The sequence below is a fragment of the Cannabis sativa genome, chromosome 4, assembly GCF_029168945.1.
Source record: "Cannabis sativa cultivar Pink pepper isolate KNU-18-1 chromosome 4, ASM2916894v1, whole genome shotgun sequence".
Taxonomy (NCBI): Eukaryota; Viridiplantae; Streptophyta; class Magnoliopsida; order Rosales; family Cannabaceae; genus Cannabis; species Cannabis sativa.
The window spans coordinates 43,462,216-43,488,364 of NC_083604.1; the positions used below are offsets into that span (position 1 = coordinate 43,462,216).

The 26,149-nt window shown below is 32.5% G+C and overlaps 2 protein-coding genes across 2 annotated transcripts; both read right to left on the minus strand.

Annotated features, from left to right (window-relative positions):
* Positions 1-436: 436 nt before the first annotated feature.
* LOC115713516 (egg cell-secreted protein 1.4-like) lies at positions 437-901 on the minus strand. The gene has a single exon (XM_030641997.2). The coding sequence runs from the start codon at positions 899-901 to the stop codon at positions 437-439; it is 465 nt and encodes a 154-aa protein (XP_030497857.2).
* Positions 902-8,708: 7,807 nt separating this feature from the next.
* On the minus strand, positions 8,709-18,448 carry LOC115714282 (probable cinnamyl alcohol dehydrogenase 9). The gene is made up of 5 exons (XM_030642926.2): positions 17,994-18,448; positions 17,235-17,348; positions 15,846-16,359; positions 9,491-9,644; positions 8,709-9,123 (listed from the first exon to the last, which is right to left on the minus strand). Exons 1-5 carry the CDS (start codon positions 18,089-18,091, stop codon positions 8,924-8,926), a joined length of 1,080 nt encoding a protein of 359 aa, XP_030498786.2. The 5' UTR covers positions 18,092-18,448; the 3' UTR covers positions 8,709-8,923.
* Positions 18,449-26,149: the final 7,701 nt, after the last annotated feature.

A 26,149-nucleotide genomic window follows, 5' to 3' on the forward strand; every position in this document is an offset into this window, starting at 1 on the left:
CCGGTAGGTTTTCTTAATATATATTAGAAAACCTACTTCTTAAAAGATAAAAACACAAAGTACAAATAACGCAACTCATCACTACATTTTTCTATGAAAGTAAACTTAAGTATATATCACGATTCGCAAATCAACAAACATCAAAAGCTACCATTAATATTTAATCAACTCCCATATTAAGAAATATAGAAGCGGAAAAAGCACACAAAAATTAACCCAAGATGAAAACAAAAAAGAAACTTACAATAGAAAATCCAAACTCCAAAAGAACATAACACAAAGAGGACGATCGAGGACTACCACTCTCTCATAGACATATATATATATATAAATATATATATATAGTTTACTAAATATTTAAACAGTACGTGGAGAAGAAAAGGACACGAACATGTACACATGCATACAATGCTTATAGAAGAAAGATTATCAAATTCTAATCGAACAAGGTGGTTTTAGCAAGAGGCGGAACGACAGAAGGAGCTGGTGATGGTGAAGGAACAGCGGCAGGTGGCGGCGGTGCAGCTGCTATTGCATCACAGTAGCCTTGGAGAATGTCACCTTCCTGGACAGTAAACCCTAAGGAGGTAAGCATGGCTGGCCAGCAGTTGCGAGCGATGAAGACGACAGATCTGCAGCAGTCGTGTCCGATATTGGTCTGGCCATTGAGAAAAAAGAGCACAATCTCATTCGAGCACGACTTCAGCTCCAGCAGAGCCGTCCAGCACTCCACTAGACCTCCGCTAGTCTCAAGTCTTTCTCTAATGTTATGAAAATTGTTCTTTTCTTTTCCAGTAACGGAGGCCACTGCTGCCGTCATTGTGGCCGGAAAATCTCTTCTGGCCTCGACTATGTTGTTGTCGATCAGCACTGGCCATGAAAGTAAAACGACGACAGCCATAAGTGTAGTAGTATTCATCATATTCATGTGATCGAACGACGTCGTTTGACTATATATATAAATAAGCTATAACTATAATCTGTGTTATATGGTATTGTGTTGTGTATTATATTGACGAATGCCATTTTATATAGGTGGTGATGAGAGTTAGGGTGATTAAGAGCTGGTGTAATTAATTTTTTGTACGTGGTAATTAAATTGCTATAAGATTGGCTTTTCATATCACTTACTGTTACGCGTACATTGGTTATTGTTATTATATGTGTGTTAATTTTTGGGCATTTGTAGTGGAATCGATGTTCGTATACGACTATATTATGCATTTATATATGCTTATAATGTCATTTTGTTCTTCCGTTAAACTAAATTAACATGAATAAAACAACCAAAAGAAACTGAATTATTTATAATTGTAACATCTCCTTATTTAATGGCTTCACTATTGTTGGTATTTATGTAAACCATAGAATAGAATATATATCGATACGTTTTCTTCATAAAATGATGATAGGAAAAACTAATGAGCCTTTAAAAAAAAAGAAAAAAAAAACTGATGAATGTTTACCATTCTAACCGCCATATGTAATGTATAACCATTCATCATTATCTTAATTGATATATCGACAATATATAAATGTAGGAATATGATTTTGTCTATTATTATACTTTCACGGATTGTAATTCGTGATGTACGGTAGCCGTCAGATGAGGGAGTTATTTGATCTGACGACTGAGATTGATCTAGAGGTAATTAGGGTTGAAAAGTAGAAACGTACCCTGACACTCATTTAATGTACTCTAAGTCTCATCTAATGTACCACAGAATACATTCCGTGAAAAAAAAAAGTACATATGCTACCGGGTTAACAGGCTTAGTGAAACAAAAAGAGCACCCGTATCCGCCGTAATGACCATGTGGGTCATGAGTGCTAGTACATCCTATATATCTAAATATCTAAATATATTATTATAAAGCAAAGTTTTTGAGAGTCGAGGGGACAACTAGTGGAAATTGTCGTGTTCCAATAAAAAATACTAAATTAACAAAATTATAATTCTATGACAAATTATATAAAAGACAAAATTATAGAGTAAATTATGTTACAATATTAAATAAAATATACACACAAAATAAAGAATATAAATATGAAGATAAGAATTACGACTCAAAATAATAAACTACACATAAAACACAATAAATAAATAAAATATATATAAGACTAAAAGAAAGTTACGTGCAAGGCACGTATGCATAGTTTTATGTTAGTCGCTATATATGTAACTGTAAAAATCATAAAAAAGAAAACTAAAGATCACTATAATAGTTGGTTCTGATCTTCTTTTACTTCGGTTAAAAGAATAATGTAATATTTTTATTTTGCACTTTTCACCCTGCAAAATGTATGTATACAAAATATTTATACTAAATTTAAGTAAATTTATACTAAATATTATGTAACGAAAATGAATAGAAAAATATAATCTTAAAATAGGGGAAAAGATTTATTAGTTAAAGTTTTAGAAAATCTTATGAAAAATAAAACTAAGCATAGTAAAACGTTATCTTAATCTTTCATCGGCTCAGCAGTTTGAATGGTGAATTGATTGTACTTTGGGCTCATCTGTCGGCACTTTTAATGGTGAATTGATTGTACTTTGGGCTCATCCGTCATTTTGGATCGACATATAACTGGATTCTTCATTTAATGACTGATAATCTCTCTATAGTTTTTTGGAGAAACAAGCGATGTTTCTGCAAAATTTAATTTAAATATTACTTTTATGATTATTAAGATAAGTTTCAGTAGGCTTGTAATTGCAAAAAAAAAAATATTACACATTTATATATATATAAATATATGATATACTAAATGTGAAAATATACCTCAGTTAAATACGACTTTAAGATGAGTAGGATGGAACTATGTTATCACCTCTGCAAGGTATACAATAACAGATCAAAGTAATTCCAATATATTACTGAAACAATAACACAGATAGTTATAAATATCATAAAATATCCCACTTTATTTTCTAACTAAATTAAAAAAAAAAATAAAGTACTTTTAAAATTTTAAAATATTTTTATGATATTTTTTTAAAAAATTAATTAAAAAAATCAAGTAAATAGAATAGATGATAACCTATATGTTTGTTGATATGATAAAAAAAATAGTAACCTTCATCATCACAGTTGATCCATAGAAAGACGTGACAAGGAAAACTTTTGTGACCTTTTGACAAACAAAGGAATGTTTAAGGCTTATAAAAATACAAATACATCATGGAAAAAAATCTTCCTCTAACTAACATATAATATGACCAACTTCTTCAAAAGAAACCATAGATGAACCTTTATCATAGTAGAATAGAAGCAAAGTACAAAAATGCTGCTAGGCTAAATGTCTCCCTTCATCCTGAGTTTGGAAACTTACAAACGTTAATATTTTTTTAGGGTAAATGCAATTTTGGACCCTTTGTTTTACAAAAGTTACCAATTGGACCTTGTGTTTTGTTAAATGACAAAATGAACCCTGTATTTTCTAAAATAGTACAAATAAGATCCTGAATTGATTTTTAAAATAAAGTTTAATTATAATCCGATCTAAAAGTGCTATGACAAAACTGTTTACATTTTTTGTATCTGTTCGTATTAAGCATTGTCTTCAAGTTGGTTGTATAAAAAAAAGTTGTCAAAAATTAACCTCAGGGTCCTATTTTTACTATTTTAGAAAATACAGGGTCCATTTTGTCATTTAACAAAACACAGGGTCCAATCTGTAATTTTTGCAAAACACAGTGTCCAAAATGGTATTTACCCATTTTTTTTATAACAACATTAGCTTTCATTATATACCAGAATCTGGATTTCATAAGCAAACAAAATTAGTTGTTCTTATTTTTTTAATTAATCTTACAATTCTAAAGATATAAAGGTTTGTCATTTAGAGAGTGTCATACTGTATTGTCTCGACTCTATGTGACTACAAATGCAGTATAAGTTCACATAGTACTCTTTTTTAAGAAAAAAAAATATACATGTATATATTGTTGGAAATATTTTACCAGGATCTAGATTTACTAACAAGTATGTTTCATTAACATGCTAATATGAATTCTAAAACAATGAAATAAACACATAAGGGTTTAAGAAAACCTTACATTGGGTGCAGTGGAATATAATGACTCCTTCCGTTCAGATCTCTAGCCCTTGATTCCTTTCTATAGCAGAGCATTATCAAGATCTGAACCTGGATCTCTTTCTCTCCTTCTTGAGCCTGATTCTCCTTCTTGTTGATTGGATTCTTCACAGTCTTCCACACTATGATTGAGATACCACTTGATGTGTGTGGGCACTCATTCTATCACTCAAGGCTGAATAATATGAAGAAGAAAAGAGAGGGAAAGTGGCGGCTAGGGTATAGGAAAGAAAGCTTAGAATTTTCTCTGAAGGAATGAGATGCATCCACTTTTTACTGAAGTCATCACTACCTATTTATAGGTAACCACCTAGGTTTAAGTTAGATTTAATTGGCATTAAAATAATAAAAAAATAAATGGTAAATTCCTTGCATAGTGGCCGGCCATGATATGGATAATGGGCCCCACTTTGCAATTTTACCATTTTGTCATTTTTCCATTCTATTTTCTCAAAAACGCCAATTTTCTAATTTAACCACTTCAATGCCAATTCCAATTATTTAATAACTAAAAATTAATTATTAAATGATATTGTCATTTAATATATTTATTAATTAGATATATAAAGTCTCTTAATTAATAAATAAAACCTAGAATCTCTTTTCTTCACAATTTTGCCCATGTTTAGTGAAAATTCAAAAACTAGACATAGTCTAATTTTAGAATTATAATTGATTAATCAAAATCAATTAACTGAGTCTTACAAGAAGTATCGTCTCAACTAGTATGGGGACCGTGGGCCTATATAACCGAACTTCCAATAAGCAGATCAAGAATTTGCCAAGTAAATTCACTGACTTATTAATTCCTTGTTGCATCCACGCATAGAACTTGGAATTGCACTCTCAGTCATATAGAACGCTCTATATGTTCCACGATATAGATACGCTATTAATTATCCATTGTTATAATCTCAATAATCAATGATCCTCTATAGATGATCTACATTGCATAGGGATAAAATTACTGTTACACCCTTTCAATGTATTTTATCCTTAAAACACTTGCCACCTATAAATGATATTTTAGAGAAATAAATAATCACTAAAATGAGATCTCAATCATTTACCTCTATTTAGCAAGCTCGAAGGAAATCATCGTTTCACTTCTAAGTACCTATAGAAGCTATAGATTCCATATCTATGATTAGTACTCCCACTTAATTGCACTACCAAGTTCCCAAAATGTACGTATCACCCTGACCAAAACGTAGGCTTAACTAACAAATCAAAAAACACGAATAACACTCTTGAGATCGAACCTAACCATGTCAGGATTAAGATCATTTAATCTAGATCAACTAGGTGATATCGAATTGAATAGATATTACGGTAAATTTATCATATCTAATCAAAGTTCAATATCGGTCCCTTCCAATGTATACTCCATACATCCGAAACTGGTAAACTTTGCTAGTGCCCTGGAAATGACATAACACTTATCCAAGGTGTAAGCATACCTATCGCTGATTATCATGTCATTCTAAATCCAGTGAACTAACAAATCAGGGAATTAAACTTTCGAACATATAATCAAGATTATATTCCACTATGCTGACAACACTATAATCATTAACAAATACATATGTTCTGGACTTAATTGAATTTATACATTAAGTATAATCATGAAATAAATCATGTGAACCATGCAACATAAAATGTTATTTCTGATCTTTATTAACTAGTAAATCTGATTATATTGAAATGAGTTTTATTTAGGGCACAAAACCTAACATATATATACATGCGTTTTCCATATTTGACAAGTTAAAATACTATACACAGAAATAGCAAATCATTATTGTGAGAATATATATTCGCAATAACCCTTACAAATACCAAATCTTTATTGTATTTGCCAAGCTTGCTCACGAGTGCAAATTCGTCGTCGAGAAGCTCAGTTCCAAATAACAGTCTAGTCCAGGTGCGAATTCCGAGGGAGATACATCTGGTCTAGGCCCCTTACACGATGGAGGCTCGACGGAGTACTCACTCGCTGATTCTGAGTCCATTCTCAGTCCTCTGATTAACGCCGCCTCCTCCGACGTTCTTAAGATCGCTGATCCAGTCGTTGATTGTGTTCAGAAGCTTATTGCCCATGGCTACTTGAGAGGCGAGGCTGATCCTAGCGGGGAAGCGGAGGGAAAGCTCTTGTCGAAGTTGATTGAATCAGTGTGCAAATGCCACGATTTGGGCGATGACCAGATGGAGCTTGCGGTTATCGGCAGTCACTTCGATATCTTTGCAAATTCATGGGGATTGTTTGCTTCAGATTGTGAAAACTTGCTATGATATACATTTTGGGAGTAAGAATGTGGTCAACCAGACCACCGCCAAGGCATCATTGATCCAAATGTTGGTGATTGTGTTTAGGAGAATGGAAGCCGACTCGTCCACGGTTCCAATTCAGCCAATTGTTGTGGCAGAATAAGAAGGTTTGATTTAAAATATTTTAAAAGCGTTAAAAAAATAACAAAATTGGTTAAACCAAGAATTAATTTTTTTTTTTTTTTTAAAAAAAAAAATCACCCAATAATTTCTCATAAACCAAGAATTATGTTATATGGCCACATTTTATATAGAATAGATATAGGGTAAATATTATTTTGGACCTTGTGTTGTGTAAAAATTACCAATTGGAACTTTTGTTTCTTAAATGACAAAATAAACCTTATATTTTCCAAAATGATAAAAATAGGACCATGAGCTCAATTTTTAACAATTTTATTTTTTAATATAACCAACTTTAAGACAATCTTTAACACGAACAGATATAGAAAATATAACCAGTTTATTTATAACATCTCTAGATCAGATTATTATTAAGTTTTATTTTGACAAAAAATCAGTTCAGGGTCCTATATGTACAATTTAAAAAAATACATGGTCTATTTTGTCATTTAACAAAACAAAGGGTTCAATTAGTTATAACTTTTGCAAAACACAGGGTCCAAAATAATATTTACCTTAAGATATATGAGAGCAATCTCAACACCACATACAGTACAAATGTATAATAGGAGAATTACCAAATTTTTTTAAAAAAAAAGTCTTACACGTTTGTCCATCAAATCAAATCTGTACTATTTTGCTCATAGTGCATTCAATCTGCACTAAGTGCGAATTTCAGATTTTGGATCCAATCCAATCCACACAATAGCTCAAATTCAATCCAATCTAATCCGTAAAAGTGCAAATTGGATCGGTTATTTTGAATTGGTTACTTTTTAATATTAAATTATTTAATATTTATGAAAAAAAAATATTTATTTTCACATAACTAGCAACAAAATAAAACAAATTATAGTTATTTTATGTCTCCAACAACACATTAGAATAAATAAAATGGCAAATAACAAATTCAAAAGAAGAAAAAAAATTGTATGTATAAATAAATATTTAATTATATGTAGAAAAAAAAATTATATATAAGAATAGAATATATATTTGATCTATTAAGCTTTGATATATAATTGTATTATATGTATTTGACTTTTAAATTAATATTTTCTATACATTAAAATATTATGTGTATATATAATTTTTTTTTTATTTTTTTTATAAATATGTGTGGATTGGATTGAATCGGAAACTTTCACATGTCAATCAACATCCAATCCGCATAAGTGCAGATTTTGAATTTTTCAATCCAATCCAATCCACACAAGTGCGGATATCCGCACTTTGCGAATTAGATTGGATCGGCTATTTTATGAACACCTTAGTAGGGATTTAACTAGGGGTGTGCACAAATTAATTCAATCTAATGATAACCGACTGATCCAATTACAACCGACCGCTAAACATTAGATATCTAATTGGATCGGATTAGATGTTGGATGGGATGTCCAAAAATCTAATACATCCAACATCCAATCGAACTAATTTGTATTTTCATTTAGTTTGTAAAGTAATTAGATTTTGTAGTTATATATATAGTATATATGTATATATTAAAATTAACATTAAAATTTTACTCTTTTTTCGGATTAGATAGATCCAATCTAAATCCAATACACTTGATCTAAAATATTAGATAGATTCGATCTAAAAAATACTAGGTTAAAAATATTAGATAAACCCTCATTAAACTAATAGATATAAATGGAATACACCCAATGGATAAAACTGATCTGATCCAACATTTAATGGATGTTAGATCGATTGGATGACTAACATTAATTAGATCGGATCGGATGATAAATCTAACGTCTAATATATAATTAGATCAAGTCTAGATAAGCCTAAAAATATTGGATGTGCTACAATAAACACCCCTAACTTTAACAAAATCCTATGAGATCTTTCCGAAGATTTCATGACCAACAAAGCAATTAACTTAAAGAAAAGGGTAGTTATTATTTAAAATGGGAAGAAAGAACTAAAAAGGAACCTAGGAAAAATTACTAAATTGTGCTCTACTAAAACACTACCAGTCTACAAGACTACAGCTCTTGGTATACATAGAAGATGATATAATTTTCTCTAAAAAGAATCCTAGTTTGGTTTATAGTCCAAATGACCTCAATGCATAAGTAGTACTTGAAGCTCTATAACTGATTTTATAAAGATATTAGCTAAAAAATACAAAGGAAAAAACAAGAACATTGTGTGCAAAAGATGTGTACTTTAGAGAATATTGCTAGGCCAAACATAGAAAGAGCCACAAGTATCCATCATTTACTAATAGAAATCCATTGTAATTGTAGGGCTCCACTCCATAGTTCCATCTCATATTTAGCATACATAGTCCAACAATCCACATTTTATTATAATATCATAATGGAAACCATCAGGATGGAGATTGGAGAAGAGCTCTAATCTACTGCGATAAAGAGCTCCCCACATCAATTACAAACCTGTACCTCACATCAGATTTGGCAAGCCTTTCAAAGGCCGTGTTAATCTCCTCCATCTTGATTAGCTCAATATCTGCTGTGATGTCGTGCTTGGCGCAAAAATCTAGCATTTCCTGTGTCTCTTTTATTCCTCCAATATCGCTTCCTCCAACCATTTTTCTCCCTGTTCTCCCACGCATTGCAATTTTCAAGAAATGAGTGAGAACATATTAAAAGAAATTGCCCATCAAATGCTTAACCATCAAAAGCAATAACTTTGTACTCATAAAGTAAAGAAGCTATTATGTTTTCAGTATGGCTTGAATAATCTTTGAAGTAAAACAAACTTAATGGAAAAGATGGTGACTAAAACAACATATGCTATATGAAGGAACGTTGTAACTGCTAAACATAAAATTCAGACTCAAACACTACCCTCAATTATGTGACACCTCTTTTCAAACCAGTTTATTTTTAATGGGGGATGTCACCATGTACATATATGGTTAATAAGGCATTTTGCATTATTCAGTGTAATGATTGAGACTCACCCAAAACTAGAGGGAAAACAGGCAGCTCCAGAGGTTTGTCAGGTAAACCAACAGTGATCAGTTTCCCATTAAGCTTCAGTAAAGCTAGTAGTGGAGTCAGGGGATGAACTGCAGCCACAGTGTCAATGATGAAATCCATAGTGCCCAAAGATGCCTGAATGTGAAAAAAGGATACTATAATATTTCAGTTACCAATCAAAATAGTGTTTAGACGTTTAGTCAACGAAAAGATTGATTTACCAAATACCTTGAATAGAATAGCTATACCCATCTAACAACATAATTGTAGTATAACCATAAATAATAAAAGAAAAACAATAGAAAGAGAATAAAGATGGTGTATGAAAGGTCACATGATTATTTAAAAAGCAACATGTAAAAGTGAAATATACATGTTTTCACAGTTTGACCGGGTGACCATAAGTGACCCTAAGGTTTTCTGAGTCTATGGGGATTTGAGCCTTGGAACAGATGCTTACCAGAGCTTTCCAACACTCCTCCTCACCACTAGACAACCGTTTGGGGTTATAAAGAGAGAGAACTTGATGTGAAGGTGGTTACTTTACTCCCATGTAGTTCTGGAAATAAATCATTCTTGGAATGGTTACAAGTTACTAATTACTAAACTTGTTCATTGCAAGCTAGACTAGTGATCTAATAGCTCAAGCCCCGAGTTAGTTACCTATATATACTATCTCCAAAAAATTGTATAAAAATGTATTATCTAGTTGTAACTGGGAGAGAGTTAGTTAGATTGGTTCTACGAAGTAGAGAGAGAAGTGAAACTTGTAACTCTCAATCGTTCTTGATCAAGAATCATTGTAATTCTGTAACACTCTTGGCGATTAATGAAGATTATTATGGCTGTTGTTCAACCGAGAAGTAGAGCATTGCACTGGGCTCGAACTCGTAAAATTTCTGATGTCTTGCTTCTTTTGTCATTGTTTAAATCTTCTTATTTTTCTTTGTGATTCTTGGATCGACTGTGTTCTTAATTGTGTGTTTTTGAGTGAGTGAACTTTAGACTTGTTTGTGTTCTTCATATCAAGAATGCATTTCTAAATGGAACTCTGGTATGCTCGGATGTAAACCAGCAGCAACACCGGTGGGGCCAAAAGGAAAGTACAAGAAGAAAGAAAAATAAAAAGTTGTAGACAAGGGGATGTATCAATGATTAGTAGGAAAATTGATTTATTTGTCTCACACCAGACCGGATATTGCCTTTTCAGTTAGTTTGGTTAGTCAACATATGCACAACCCTTCAGAATAACACATAGAGGCATTTTACAGGATATTACAGTGCCTAAAGAAGACACCGGGAAAAGGTTTGTTGTTTAGGAAAAATAAAGAAAGAGGTATATAAGCATACACAGATGTAGATTGGGCAAGTTCAGTTGAGGACAAAAGATCGACATCTGGATATTGTAGCAAGGTATGGGGAAACCTTGTTACTTGGAGAAGCAGGAAGCAATCTATTGTTGCAAGAAGTAGTGCCAAACCTGAGCTTAGAGCTCTTGCTCAAGGAGTTTGTGAACTAATTTGGATCAAACGAGTTCTTGAAGAACTAAAACTTCAAAAGTCAAGTCCTTTGAAACTACACTGTGAAAATCAGCTATTAGTATAGCACACAATCTAGTTCATCATGATAGAACCAAACATGTGGAGGTAGATCATCATTTCATAAAGACAAAACTGAAGAAAAGGAGTAGTGTTGTTTTCGTACCTAGCAAACAACAAGTTGTTGATTTGCTGACAAAGGAACTAACAACAGAAAGCTTCGATGACCAAGTGTGCAAGCTAGGCATGTGGGACTTGTATGCACCAGCTTGAGGGAGGGTGTAAAATAATCAGTATTAATTAGGTTAGTTGAGGTGTTAGTAGTTGTTAGTGGAAGTGTAATTAATGTCTAAGTCTGTCCTCAGCCTATTTAAAGGCTTCTTTCCAATAGTAATAAAATAACTCAAGTGAATATTTCTTCTCAATTTCTACAAGAGATATGACACAAGAGGCTTGGCCATGTAAGTGAAAGAGGGATAAAAGAGTTGAACAAACAAGGATTATTTGGAAAAGTAAAGCTTGAACGACTAAATTTATGTGAATATTATGTGTTTGGTAAGTCTTGCAGGATTAAGTTTGGAACTGGCAAGAAGAACAAATGGAACACTGGATTATATTCACAGTGACTTATGGGGACCCTCAAGAACAGCATCACACTTAGGAGGCAAGTCCTATCTCTCAATTGTAGATGATTATTTAAGAAAATTAAGGGTATTTTATTGAAAAGTAAAACTGAGGTACTTGAAAAATTCAAACATTGGAAAATCATGCTTGAAAATCAAACTGCAAAGAAAGTAGAAAGGCTGAGAACATACAATGGTTTAGAATATAGTTCAGATGAGTTTGATGTGTTTTGTAAGAATGAAGGTATAGCTAGGCACAAATCTGTGAGAAAGACACCTCAACAAAATGGAGTTAGAGAGAGATTCAACAGGACCGTATTGGAGAGGGTAAGTTGCATGCTATTAAGTGTTGGTTTGCCAAAAGTATTTTGGGCAGAATCTGTGACAATTAAAGCTGATTTGATCAACAAGTGACCCTCAACAACACTGAACTTCAAGACACCAGATGAGATCTAGTCTGGGAAACTATCAAGCTATGAACACTTAAAGGTATTTGGCTGTGTGTGTTATGGACACATCCGGTAGGACAAGCTTGAGGCTAGAGATTTGAAATGCATTTTCTTAGGCTATACAGATGGAGTCAAAGGGTATAGACTGTTGTGTTTGGAGCCAGGAATGAGGAAATGTATTATAAGTAAGGATGTCACATTCAATGAAGCTTCTATGGGGTTCATGACAAACTTGTTGGAGACAAAGCTGAGATTGATCAAAACAGAACTGAAGCAAAGGAAAAACTGAGCTTGAGGTGGAGTCTTCTACTAGAATGGAGAATGATACACATGCTGATCATGAAAGCGGTGATTCAGAACATGTAGCTAAGCAGATCAGAGGAATTACAAGCTAGCAAGAAACAGAACAAGAAGAAAGGTAAAACCCCCGAAAGGTATGGTCATGCTGACTTAATTGCCTTTGCTTTTCATGTTGCAAGTGGGATTATCCAACAGGAACCTACTCGCTATACAAAAGCAATGAAAAGCAAGGATAGAAAGAAATGGAATGCAACAATGTCAAAAGAGATGCACTCTTTGAAGAAAAATTACACCTGGGAATTGATCTTAAAGTCTGATGGTGCCAAGGTGGTTGGCTGCAAATGGGTTTACATATAGAAGGAAGGGATTCCAAGTGTACAGCAGGCTAGGTACAAAGCAAGGTTAGTTGCAAATGGATTTTCTCAAACTGAAGGGGTGGACTACAATGAGGTATTCTCTCCTGTAGTTAAGCAATTAGAATTTAGTTGGCATTAGTTGCTTATAACAACTTGGAATTAGAGCAACTAGATGTCAAGACAACGTTCCTATATGGGAACATAGATCAAAGAATTCTAATGAAACATCCTGATGATTTTGAAAAAGTGGGAAAGGAAAACATGGTGTGCTTTCTGAGAAAGTCTCTATATGGTTTGAAACAATCTCCTAAGCAATGGAATAGGAGATTTGATGAATATGTGACCAAGTTGGGTCTGAAAAAGAAGTAAGTTTGATTCATGCATGTATTTCAGAGAGAAAAATGATATTTTATACCTACTACTGTAAGTTGATGACATTCTTATAGCCAACAAAAGTATGCAAGAGATTAAACATCTTAAACTCCAACTCAAGAAGGAGTTTGAAATTAAGGATTTGGATCCTGCAAGTAGAATCCTAGGCATGGACATCAAAAGAGATAAGGGGAAAAAACACTATACTTGAACCAAAAGAGCTACATCCAAAAGGTTCTGGATACCTTTGAAATGAGTAACTCAAAGACAGTCATTACTCCCTTTGCACAATGCTGTAAGCTAAGTGCTACTCAGATGCCTAAAGATGAAACTAAAAAACCTGAGATGTCTAAAGTTCCTTATGCTAATGCAGTTGGATCAATCATGTATGTCATGGTCTGTACCAGACCTGACATAGCCTATGCACCAAGTAGGGTAAGTAGATTTATGAGAGACCCAGGAAAAGAACATCGGGAGGCCTGAGATACTTAAAGGGAACAATGGACAAGAGACTAGTGTTTAGCGTGAACAAACAGACACTAATGTGATCAATGGCTATGTTGACTCAGATTACGCAGGTTGTATTGACACAAGAAAATTCCTAACTGGCTATGTCTTTAATATGTATGGTACTGCTATCAGTTGGAAAGATTATCTTCAAAAGGTGGTTGCTTTGTCTACAACTAAAGCTGAGTATATCACCTTAACAGAAACCATAAAGAAAGCAATATGGTTGACTGGTTTAATGGAAGAATTAAAGTCGAGACTAAAGATTATCACAGTTTATTGTGATAATCGAAGTGCTATGCAATCAACCAATAATTATGTACATCATGAACGTACTAAACATATAGACATAAAGCTCCATTTCATAAGAGAAATTGTTGAAAAGGAAGCTGTGAGAATTGCCAAAGTCCCTACAATGGGCAATCCTTTTGATATGATTACCAAAGTAGTGTCAAGAAACAAAATGGGTGCATTTGTTTTTTTTAAGATATAAACCTCTAAATCTGGATGCACATCTAAATAATACGATATCATATCTAAATCTGAATACTGAAATATTAAGACTATTTGCTTTTTCACATCTAAATGTATTTTCCAAAGTATTTAATTATATAATATTAATAAATTTATTATATTATATTATATTTTAAAAAAAAAATAAACAAACAAATATTTTGAAATAAAAAAAAAAAACAAATAATTAAATATTATATATTTTTACCTTACAATATATAAGAATCAAAAGTCTATAGTATACCCTCTAAATATTGTTTTGGTGGATACCAAAAAAAAAAGATCTCCTATTTGTTTCGACATTTAAAAAAAAAATTTAATAAAAAAAATCATGATTGTGTACGTTACTATATAAGGTCACTTGTAAATTTTTAAAATTTTTTAAATGGTTTATCATGCTGAACATAAGGTTCAAATATTTTATTACATGTGCCACTGTGTTTTCTTATACTCGTGGTGAGAAGCTATTTGAATTTAATTTTCGATAAACTATTCCGAATTTTATAAAAAATTACAAGTGATCTTAATAAGTAGCTATAACGTACACGATCGTGAAAAAAGAAATTAAATAAAAAGCTCTCCTATATACCGAAACAGATAAATAGAGTAGTCTACCAAATAATTTTTTTAGGAGATATACTACCTATATTTGCTATAATAATATAGAGTACAAATAGATATAATATACATAATATATTTTTTTTATGTAATATAATATATATCATTTAAGAATCCTATATATGTATAACGTTTAGTTTGACAAAAAAAAAGTTAAAAAAAATGATAAAAAAAAAAAAAAGAAAAGAGATGAGAATGATGATAATAAAAAAAATAAGAAAGCTGACCTTGATGTTGATTGATATTGCGGCAGAGAGATAGAGAAAAAGTGGAATACTATATATTTTTTATTAAGAGCGCATTAAGTCTGATTCGGTAAGAGGTATTAAGTAGTAAAAAGTGAACAAAAAATAAAAAAAAACAAACACACTTAATGACTTAAAATCTAACTGAATAAGATTCATGCCTCCATTAAGTTTAAACAAATGGAACCTAAGCACTACTTGAAGATGATAGGAATTGGAGTCAGTTGAGCCCTGTTGGGTTGATGAACCTCAATACAGCCATGTTTAAAGTTTTGAGTGATAGAAACTTGAACAAAGGTGGAGATTTGTTGAAATGGTTACAAGTTACTAGCTACTAAACTTGTTCATTGCTATCTCACATTGCATAAAAAGGTATTATCCAAATGTAACAGAGAGAGAGAGAGAGTTAGTTATATCAGTTTTGCGAAGTAGAGAGAGAAGTGAGACTTGTAACTCTCTATTGTTCTTGATCAAGAACTATTGTAATTTTGTAACACTCTTGGTGATTAATGGAGATTATTATGGCTGTTGTTCAACCAAGAAGTAGAGCATTGCACTAAGCTTGAACTCGTAAATCCCTAGTGTCTTTCTTCTCTTTTCATTGTTTAATTCTTCTTATTTTTCTTTGTGATTCTCAGATTGATTGTGTCCTTGATTGCGTGAGTAAACTTTAGACTCTATTGCCTTGATTCACAACAATCATGTCCAACAAAATATAGACAGACATTCCTACATCGTTTGGATAGGGACTAAATTCCAAAAGATTCAACTACATTTCAGTTTCATTTGTTCATTTAAAAACTAAATATCAGTACCTTAATTTTTGCAGGGTCTGAAGAAAGAAGGAAAGCATCAGCACCAAGTCTATCAATTGCCTCAGATTCTTTATTTGGGGAGCCACTGATGACAGTCACTTTTAATCCAAAGGCCTTTCCCATCTTCACAGCAACATGACCAAGCCCACCAAGACCTGCCACACCCAAATGTTTACCTGGCTCTGTCATTCCATAATATTTCATTGGGCTGTACACAGTGATTCCAGCGCACAGAAGTGGGGCACCGGCATCAGGAGCCAAGTTGTCAGGAAACCGGAGCACAAAACGCTGGTTAACAACCACCATATTGGAATAACCACCGTATGTTTTACTCCCATCATGGTCATGGGCATTATAAGTGAAAATTGTTCGGGGGCAGTAGTTCTCCAAGTCTTGTTGGCAAATCTCACATGTCTCGCAGGATCCCACTATGACACCAACTCCAACACGCTCACCCTCTTTAAACTTTTTCACATTAGTCCCAACTTTCGTCACAACACCAACAATCTCATGCCTGCAATACAAAAGGTGATAAGATATCCTGTAACATTAAGTATGTATATATATTGGAGGCTATGGATTGGGATGGCAAAGGGAAGAAGGAAGGAGACAACGTGAAACACAGTCCCCATCCTTGCTGTTCTTTGGGCTAATTAATTGAAAAGAAATTGTTGAGTTTTCAATGATATAGAAGAGGGTTGTAAGAAAATAAGGTTAAACATTGGTAGCTATTTGGATTTTCAAGAGGAAAGACTTCAAACAATTATCTTTTCTGATGCTACTGTGTGATTGGCAGGTGTAGATATATTAGGCCGTGGCAATAAAGATATTACTCAGATGATTTTTATCAATAAAAAAGTGATTAATAAATATACATAAGAATTTAATTCCTTGGACATAAATCAAAATAAAGCTGAGAGTATGCAATTGTTAAAGTGATCACACAAGGCGATGTAAGGAAGCTAACACACAAGAGTGGTGTTTCAATGAGATTTCCCAGATAAAATGACTTGTGATGGTCTTCTTGCAAGTATTTCAATGTTTTTGTGAGTGCAATACAAATTTACAAAGATAAGAAACTAGGAGAGAGATTGTTATTAGTTTTGTATTATAAGTTTTCCACTACTTGAGTTAATAAAAAGAGGATGCTTTTGTATTTGGACAAATTATGAAAAACAAAAACAATAGAACAGTCCAATCCTACGATAAACATCCAATGATGAAAAGTATTTCATGTTCCCAAGTTTCTTTTTGAGAAGTAGATTATTATAGTGAGATTTATCTGTTTAAAGGTAGATTCAAATACATATATAATTTTTTTTTTTTGTTTGAAGAAATACATACATATATAAAATTTAGAAACAAGTTAGATACAAAAATAAATCATACCCGGGAACTATAGGGTAGTTTGTAAAACCCCATTCATTCTTTACAGAATGTAAGTCTGAATGGCAAACTCCACAATAAAGTATTTTGATAGTGACATCATTTTCACCATTGTCCCTGCCAATAATGCAAAAGCACAATATCACATCCTAAACTCATTTGATAATAAAAATTTAATATCTGAAGGCTAATTACATCCCAGAAGTATGGAAAGAAACCTTTTGTCATTTTCAGTCGAGAAAAATGAATAAATAAATGGTCTAAAGAGGCAGCAGCAATTACGTTTCAAAGATTTACATGATGTTGCATGTTAGGGAAGGTTACAGATTAGATTTGAGGCACTGTTTGAGAGGGCTTGAACCCGTTTAGAACAACAGAAAAGTAAATCGTAAAAAAATTAATAAATTAAATCAACCCTTTATCACTGTTGATACTCTAAAAGAAGAAAACGCCACTAGTACATATACCGTTTAAGACAAACTTGGCGTTTAGCTAGTTGTATAATCATCCTTTTTAGTTTGTTTATATATATATTTTTTATAAAACAGGAGAATCTAAGAAATAATATATATAATAATACTTATACTAACACTATAACGCATCAACAATAAATCTTAACAAAAGTACAGATGTGTAATATCGATAACTCTGTCCTAAAATTCATCGATCTATGGAGACTCTAATAGCAAAAGAAGCCCAAATTACATTATATACATTTTTCAATATATTCACAATGTAAATCTAAAAAAACAAATAAAAAACCTTCTAGAGAAATGGAATGGTGATAAGACTCCAGAATTATCAGTGGCAGCCCAACCAAATGCCTTTTGTGGGTGCTCTTCAGTGGGTGGTTTCGCCATTGTAATATCCTCAAATCACACTCTCAGACCTCAGCCTCAGTCACTGTGGTGATGACTTAATAAATCCAGGAATATAATAGTTTATTAATAAGTATCAGGAAGGATGGTGAGAAATAAATGCTTCTTTCTTTTTTTTCTCTTCACATATTTTTTTTTTTATATTGTAGGAAAAAGAGTGAAATATATGAATCTGAATGAGTGAGTAATTACAAAGTAAATGATATCTAAAAAATATGAAGTAAAAAAATGATATATAAAAGAAATAGAGTAAATGAAAAAGGAAAGATATTCCTACAGAAAGGGGCAAAAAAGGAAGGATATCCCTACAAAAGGGCAAAAAAAAAAAGAAGGATATCGTGTCATTTTGTACCAATATTATTCCTTCCAATAATAATAATAATAATAAATAATAATAATATTACCTAAAAAAATTGTCAATATACTATAATTCCAGATAATGGTGTAGGTGGTGGACTTATGCTTCTCTGGAAGTCAAATGTAGATATTGCTCTTAATAATTTCTCTCTTAAACACATTTGCTTCATATTGAATGTCATGATTATAACAAGTGAGGATGTACATACTTGGACAATACTAAGGAGATGATGTTTTGATGTTGCTCCTCAAAGGCCTTAGCTGGTTGTGGGAGACTTTAATAAAATTCATAACAAAATTGGTGGTCCACCTAAGAATCAAGTATAAATTGAGACCTTTCAATCAGCTATTAAAGAAAGGTGAACTTATCACATTGACTAATAAAAGTCAATGTCAAGGAAATGTTAAAGAAAGGTTTGATTATTGTTTTTTCTAATGATTTTTGGACAGATTTCCTTCACATGGCAATCCTGCAATATCTTGATTTTTATCACACCGACCATCTCAAGGGTCAGATTTTAATGCAGGGTGAGCAAGCTACGAAACCAGTTTTCAAGTCTAGATTTAGATTCAAAAAATTTTGGATTAAAGAAGAGGAATGGTTTGATATGATCTTTAAAAACATGTGCTACTCAACTTTAGGCTTGGCATCATCACAAGTTTGGTAGTATGAAAAGTGTATCAAAACATCTCATGAGCATGTTGTGACATTGCAAAACTCATCCAATACAGACCAATCTCACTTCATGGCCCTTAAAAATTTAGAAACAATCATGGATGAGCTTCTTGCTCAAGAAGAAGACTATTGGCACCAGAAGTCTAAAATTTCATGACTGAAATCTGGTGACTCAAACGCCAAATTCTTTCACCAACGTGCTAATGTAAAGCATACTAATAATCATATCAAAAACCTCCAAGATGAAGATGGTTGTACCCATACCAGTAATCAAGAAATCCTTGTTAACATTGAAGATTACTTTACTGGGATTTTCAGCACACAAGGTATTGACCAACAAGCAATGGAGTATGTTCTTGAAACCATTATAACATCTATTTAAGCTTATTCTAGAATAGCCCTCTCCTTACTTTACACAGCAGATGAAGTGTTTCAAGCCTTGAAATCTATGTTTGATGATTGTAGCACTGGTTTGGATGGAATATTACTGATATTTTATACTAATTACTAGAATATTGTCGGTTCTCTTGTCACTTTTGCTATCTTGGATGTCCTCATAATGGTTGTGATCCCTCTTTTTTCAATAAGACTCTGATTAGTCTCATTCTGAAAGTAAAGAAGCCAACTAAGATAACTCAGTTCCAACCCATAAGTCTGTGTAATTTCCTCTACAAACTTGTCTCCAAGACCATTGTTCTTTGTCTTCAACCTTTCCTCTTTACGGTAATATCAGAACTCCAAAGTGCTTTTCTTTTGTAGAGGCTTATTATGGATAATGTTCTTGTTGCCTTTGAAGTCCCGCACTTGCTCAAAAATAGAAAGAGAGGATTTAAATAGGATATGCTGCAATAAAATTAGATACGAGCAAGGCTTTTGATCGAGTTGAATGGCATTTTGCAAAACAAGTTATGTTGAAGATGAGGTTCGGTAGCAGTTTAGTACATCTGATCCTTCGATGTTTAAGATAATATCTTATTCATTTCTCTTGAATGGTGTTGTACAAGGTTCATTTTCTCCCCAATGTGGTATTAGGCAAGGGAAACTATGATAAGTTTTGATTTTATGGTTTTAAATCAGGTACGCTTGGAAGAGTTTTGTATTAGATGGTTATCATTGTACCATAGCCCTCAGGATCTCCATATGTGTGTACATTAAATCAAAACAATAAAAACAATAAGCTTAGAGTATACCTCTTGAAGCCTATCAGGGTATCCTCAAAACTTTTCGTAAGTTGTATCCCTTAATCCAGTTGATGAGGAATATGCAATTTGGACTCACACCAGTGTCTTCCAAATCCATCCACCACACACAAGGAATAGTGTGGGCTATTAGGATAAAGTGTATAATCTTGTTCTTGTTGAGTTCTCAACACATGAGCAAGAACAATAGAGAGAAAAACCAATTTCCTTTTCTCTCTACAGATTCGAATTTTTCTGTGTGAAAGAAGTGTTCTGATTTCTCAAATTAAGCTTCTATTTATAGTAGTTAAATCTCTTTAATTCAATCATTATTTAATTGTTTAAATAAATAAATATATATATAATCGAATTCAATTACTAATATTTATGATAGAATCTCTCAACCACTTTGAGACAATGTCTCAACAACCTTGAAATATCTATAACCACTTTTCAAATTAGATATTTACCTAATTGAAATAATTAAATAATTAATTAGCCCAAAAAGATAAATCCCATAAGGATGGGGACAATGCTTAGACGTACCTGTATCTTTAGGACTAGATTGATGTCTTTTGTCTTGACAAATCTTGTATCGATGAATTTTTTCGTTAACAATTTTTGTCTTTTTTCCTGTTTAATTAATTTGAAAAAATTATTTATTTATTACAAAAATAAATAATTACTATGTTTCCAATTTAAAATAGATTTTTTCGAACATCTTTATACAACTCTTCATCCCTACTCTTGACAGTGTTTCAAGGTGGCGATTTGGGAACCATGATAGACCTATAATTCTAAGCTCCAATAAACTAGATTATTTATTGAGTCTTTTTTTTTTTTTTTTTGAAAAAAAGCGTACTTAATATATAAGGGAAAATTAGACCTCTAGGTCATTACAAAATAGGTTTGAAAAAATGGCTGAAAGCGGAATAAAACCAAACCTCTGGTGAGCAAATGCCCACTTTGCCACATTATGGGCTACAAAGTTACAAGATCTACCAATATTAGAAAATTTACAACTAATAAACGAGCGAGAAGCACTATTACAAAATAAGACATAGTTTTCAATTGCCTTGTGAGAATCAATCCCGTTCAGAGCATTGATAACTACTCTAGAGTCACTCTCCACAATAATAAACTTGGACCCGAGATCCTTTGCAACTGAAAGCACCAAACAACAAGCCGCAACCTCTCCACACAGAGCATCAGAAAAATTAAGGCGATCCGTCTGAACCCAAACCACCTTACCAAGATGGTTCCTGGCCACAAGTTCCAAACACATACTATCAAGCCCCACTCGAACATCACAATTCAGCTTGATCCGATCCTGTGGGGGTGGATTCCAACCCTCCTTTGAGTACGGAGTAGGGTAAGGGAAAAACAAAGTATGTAAATCTGCATAAGCAGAGCAAATAGAGTCAATACAATCCTTTATTTATTGAGTCTCATCAACCAAATAATCCCTTATTTATTAATTCCATGATTAATCCACTATAAATATGGAATTGCACTCTTAGTAATTATAGAATTATATTTATTGAGTTTAACTGCAGTGTCCATTGATATAATTAATTACATTGATTAGCCCTCCATGTGTTGGTTTGTAATTAGTTTTGATCAAAATAATGTTTTACCCTTCTAATGACTTCTTTATCCTTTAGTTCCATTTATTCACTAGTGGAAGTATAATTCAAGATCACATCTGAATTTGTACACAACATTCCAGTTCTAGAATTAACACTTAAAGGGAACCAACATTTGATCCCTTAGAAAAGTCAGGATTCCATAATTGTACATCATGTTCCTAGCCATCCATATTATTAGATTCCCAAAATAGAAGTTGTAAGAATTATCTTCTCTGAGAAACTTTAACGGCTGAATCAAAAAAAAATTAATAACATGAAAAAGAGTCCATGATAACTCAGGATTTAGGCCAATCTACTATTGATCATCATTATAATATGAATTAGGTCTTTATATTAAACAACATGTTAATAAAGACAACTTCATTCATATCAGTCCTTGTCATATATAATCTCTATAATATACAACACCCTCACTTAGATGTCTCACTACATTAGTAATCTGAACCAAGATTACTTATACCGAAGAATGGGCATCAGTGAACCGTTCTAGCAACCATTGATTAAAGATTCCAAAACTTTACTTGGTATCGTAGTCGTACCGATGTGATAACATCAATCAGTACTTATACCATGTTAGATTTTATGCCCTAAATAAAACTCTATTTAAATGTAATCTATTTTATTCAACATCAATAAAGAAACAGAAGTATTTTTCTTTCATTTGTGTATATTTTGGTTCACTTTATCAATTGCTTGTCTATTTGATTTATAAATTCATCTTAAACCCTTTTCACATACTTGATCATGTTTATTGTGCTGTCATCACATTGGAAAGTAAACATGACTATGTGAATAAAGTTTCCTAGATTTATCAGACACAGGGTTTTACTGATATGATAATCTACAACAAGAGTTTACTTGCATTTGGAGAAATGCTATGTTCTTTCCAGAACATTGGCTAAAGTAAAGCTCAGGTTGGATGCATGGAGTATGCATCAAAAGGGACCGATATTGAACTTTGACTTAGATTTAATTAAACTTACCGTAAAATCTATTCAAGTCAATATCGCCAAGTTGATCCTAGATCAAATGTTCTTAAACCTGTTATGATTAGGCTCAATCTTGAAATGCTATTCGTGTTCTTTGATTTGTTAGTTAAGCCTACTTTTAGGTCAGGGTGATACGTACATTTTGGGAACACGGTAGTGCAATTGAGTGGGAGCGCTAGCATAAACATGGAATCTATAGCTTCTATCTGGCGAATAGTAAGCAAAGGATGATCTCCTTCGAGCTTGACCAAACGAACATAAATGGTGGAGTACTCATTTCACATAAGCTGAAATATCATTTATACGGGGTCAAGTGTTTTAAGGATAAAATATATAGTAGGGTGTTACGGTAATCTAATCTCTTTACAGTATAGATCATTCATATAATAGATCATTGATCACATTAGGATTATAACAATGGATAACTAATGATGCGTCTATATGGTGGAACATATAGAGCATTCTATATACTGAGAGTGCAATTCTAAGTTCTATGCGTGGATTCAACGAAGAATTAATAAGTTAGTGAATTTTAGTGCTAAATTCTTGATCTACTTATTGGAAGCTCGGTTATATAGACCCATGGTCCCCGCACTAGTTGAGATAATATTGTTTGTAAGACTCATGTAATTGGTTTTGATTAATCAATTATAATTCTCAAATTAGACTATGTCTATTTGTGAAATTTTCACTAAGTAAGGGCGAAATTGTAAAGAAAGAGTTATTAGGGACATATTTGTTAATTATGATACTTTGTATGGTTCAATTAATAAATATGATAAATGAAAATATTATTTAATAATTATTTATAGTTATTAAATAGTTAGAATTTGCATTTAAATGGTTGAATTAGAAAATTGGCATTTTTGAGAAAATCAGATACAAAAGTGTTAAAATTGCAAAATTGCAAAAAGCAAGGCCCAAATCCATCAAGCCATGGCCGGCCACTTTTGTAGGCATTTTAAACTGATATTTTCATTATTTTAATGCCAAATAATTCAAACCTAACCCTAGTGGAATGCTATAAATAGATAGTAAAGGCTTCAGGAAAATTACACTTCTGAATCAGAAAACCTGAGCCTTTCTCTCTCTACCTTGGCCGCCACTCTCTCTCTCTCTCTTCTTCCTTAGAATTTCGAAATTACCTTAGTGATTAGAGTAGTGCCCACACACAGCAAGCAATACCTCAATCATAGTGAGGAAGATCGTGAAGAAAGATCATCAGCAAAGGACTTTCAGCATCAAGGATTCAGAGAAAGAGATTGTTAGGCTATTTTTAGCCTACATTTTGGGTCACTTTTTTTAGTTGTTTTCCTTCTTTGTTATTCTTTTTGGAATAGAATTACGCTTGTTTTCTTTGATTTCAGGTTTCACACTTGAAATTTATCAATTGATCAAATTTCGGAAAATAACAAGCTATAGAATAGAGAAAATTCTGCAAGAAAATAAAGCTAAAACTTCAAGCTTAAATTTGACTATGTTCTAATCACATTTTGGAAAACGTCAAAACATAAAAGTTTTAGATTTCTTTTTCTTCTTTCCAACGCATCTTGAATCAATTCATTTGGAGTTTGTATGTGAAAGTTATGCATATTTTACTGAAAGATGCTGAAGCTGTCAAATTTTTGTTCCAGTAGTCGCGACCACCACTTTCCATGGTCGCGACCCTTTTTCATGGTCGCGACCATGGTCGCGACTAGGAGCCAAACAGCGAGTTTTTTTTTTCGTATTTTGCCTATGGTCGCGACTAGACTTTATGTAGTCGCGACTAGAGGCGAAAAACGAGATTTTTGGGCAGTTTTTGACTTTTTCAAAGAGGTAGCAACCCTAATTTCTATTTAAGGGGCTCATGTTTTAGAAGGAAAGGGGGCAGAAATAAAACCCTAGAGATGAAGAAGGAGGCAAAGGAAGCAATTGTGGCGATCCGGAATGCAATCACCAACTAGTTCTTTCTTAAACTCTTAGTTTCTATGTTAATTTCTGTTTTAGTTTTGAGTATGGATGTTATTATGGATTTTATGAACTAAACTCTTATTTAGGGAGATGATGAATGTTGATTGAAATTACTTTTGGTTAATGATAATTGCTATTTCTCCTTTCTTGATTGTGAATTTATCCATATTTGTGTTTAATTACATGTTTAAGATTGATCACCTTCTTCATGTTCTATGATCCTAATTCAAAATCTGAAAAGTGAGAATTGGGAATGCTAAAATTGGATAAACTAGGTTTTGATGTGAAACGAAAGTATTTGCATAGCCTTTGTGACATTTAGATTATTGCTTAATGCTGATTATATGTTAATCTATCCCAGAGATGATTAGATAACATGTGATTTAGGACCTAAAAGATCTGAAAAGAGTTAGGTTAATTTTTATAATCTGTCATTCACATTGAGAAAGAGAATAGTAATTAGCATTAACAATTGGGTAATTAAATCAACAGGATTCTTTTCCCTAAATATTCATCCATAATTAATTACACTTTTTATTATTATTATCCTGCTTTTTAATTTTTAGTTATTTAATTATTCAACCTTATTATAGATTCTGCCAAATAGAAACAAGAATTCAATTGATTGGTACTTAGCTACAGTCCTCGTGGGAACGATCTCACTTACCTGAGTATTACTTGTTAAAACGATACGTATACTTGCGTGTTGGATTTATCACAACAGAGATCTAGGTTCAGATCTTGATAATACTCTGCTACAGAAAGGATACAAGGGTTAGAGATCTGAACAGAAGGAGTCATTTAATTCCGCTGCACCCAATGTAAGGTTTCTTAAACTTTATACGTGTTTATTTCATCGTTTTAGAAAGTTCATATTTAGGATGTTAATAAACATACTTGTGAGTAGATCTAAGATCCTGATAAAATAATTCCAATAACTGGCCTCAGAGCCATGGTAATTGATTTACTTGCAAGAAATTTGGACTTTAAAACGGTTGTTTGTTTTGTTTTTGGATGGTATCATGTTGTATTGAGTGTTATTTGATGATTGATTGGTGTTTGTGAATTTTCGTGAAAAATAATTGAATATCTGTTTCTGGAATTATTTTTATTGGATAGTATGAAAAAAATTAAGCAAGTTACTTTTTTACTGAACTCAATTTCGATTTAATTTGAATTAGTTATGATTTTTTGAAGATTCGAAAAAATTAGAGTTGTGCTGAAACCCACATGCGCGC

Excerpts from the sequence above, each read along its gene's own strand:
- LOC115713516 (XM_030641997.2), bottom strand. The coding sequence starts at position 901 with ATGGCTGTCGTCGTTTTACTTTCATGGCCAGTGCTGATCGACAACAAC.
- LOC115714282 (XM_030642926.2), bottom strand. The coding sequence starts at position 18,091 with ATGGCGAAACCACCCACTGAAGAGCACCCACAAAAGGCATTTGGTTGG. Across the intron at positions 17,349-17,993 it reads CCATTCCATTTCTCTAGAAG|GGACAATGGTGAAAATGATG; the intron begins GTTTTTTATTTG and ends CATTATTGGCAG. Across the intron at positions 16,360-17,234 it reads AACTACCCTATAGTTCCCGG|GCATGAGATTGTTGGTGTTG; the intron begins GTATGATTTATT and ends TTTGTATTGCAG.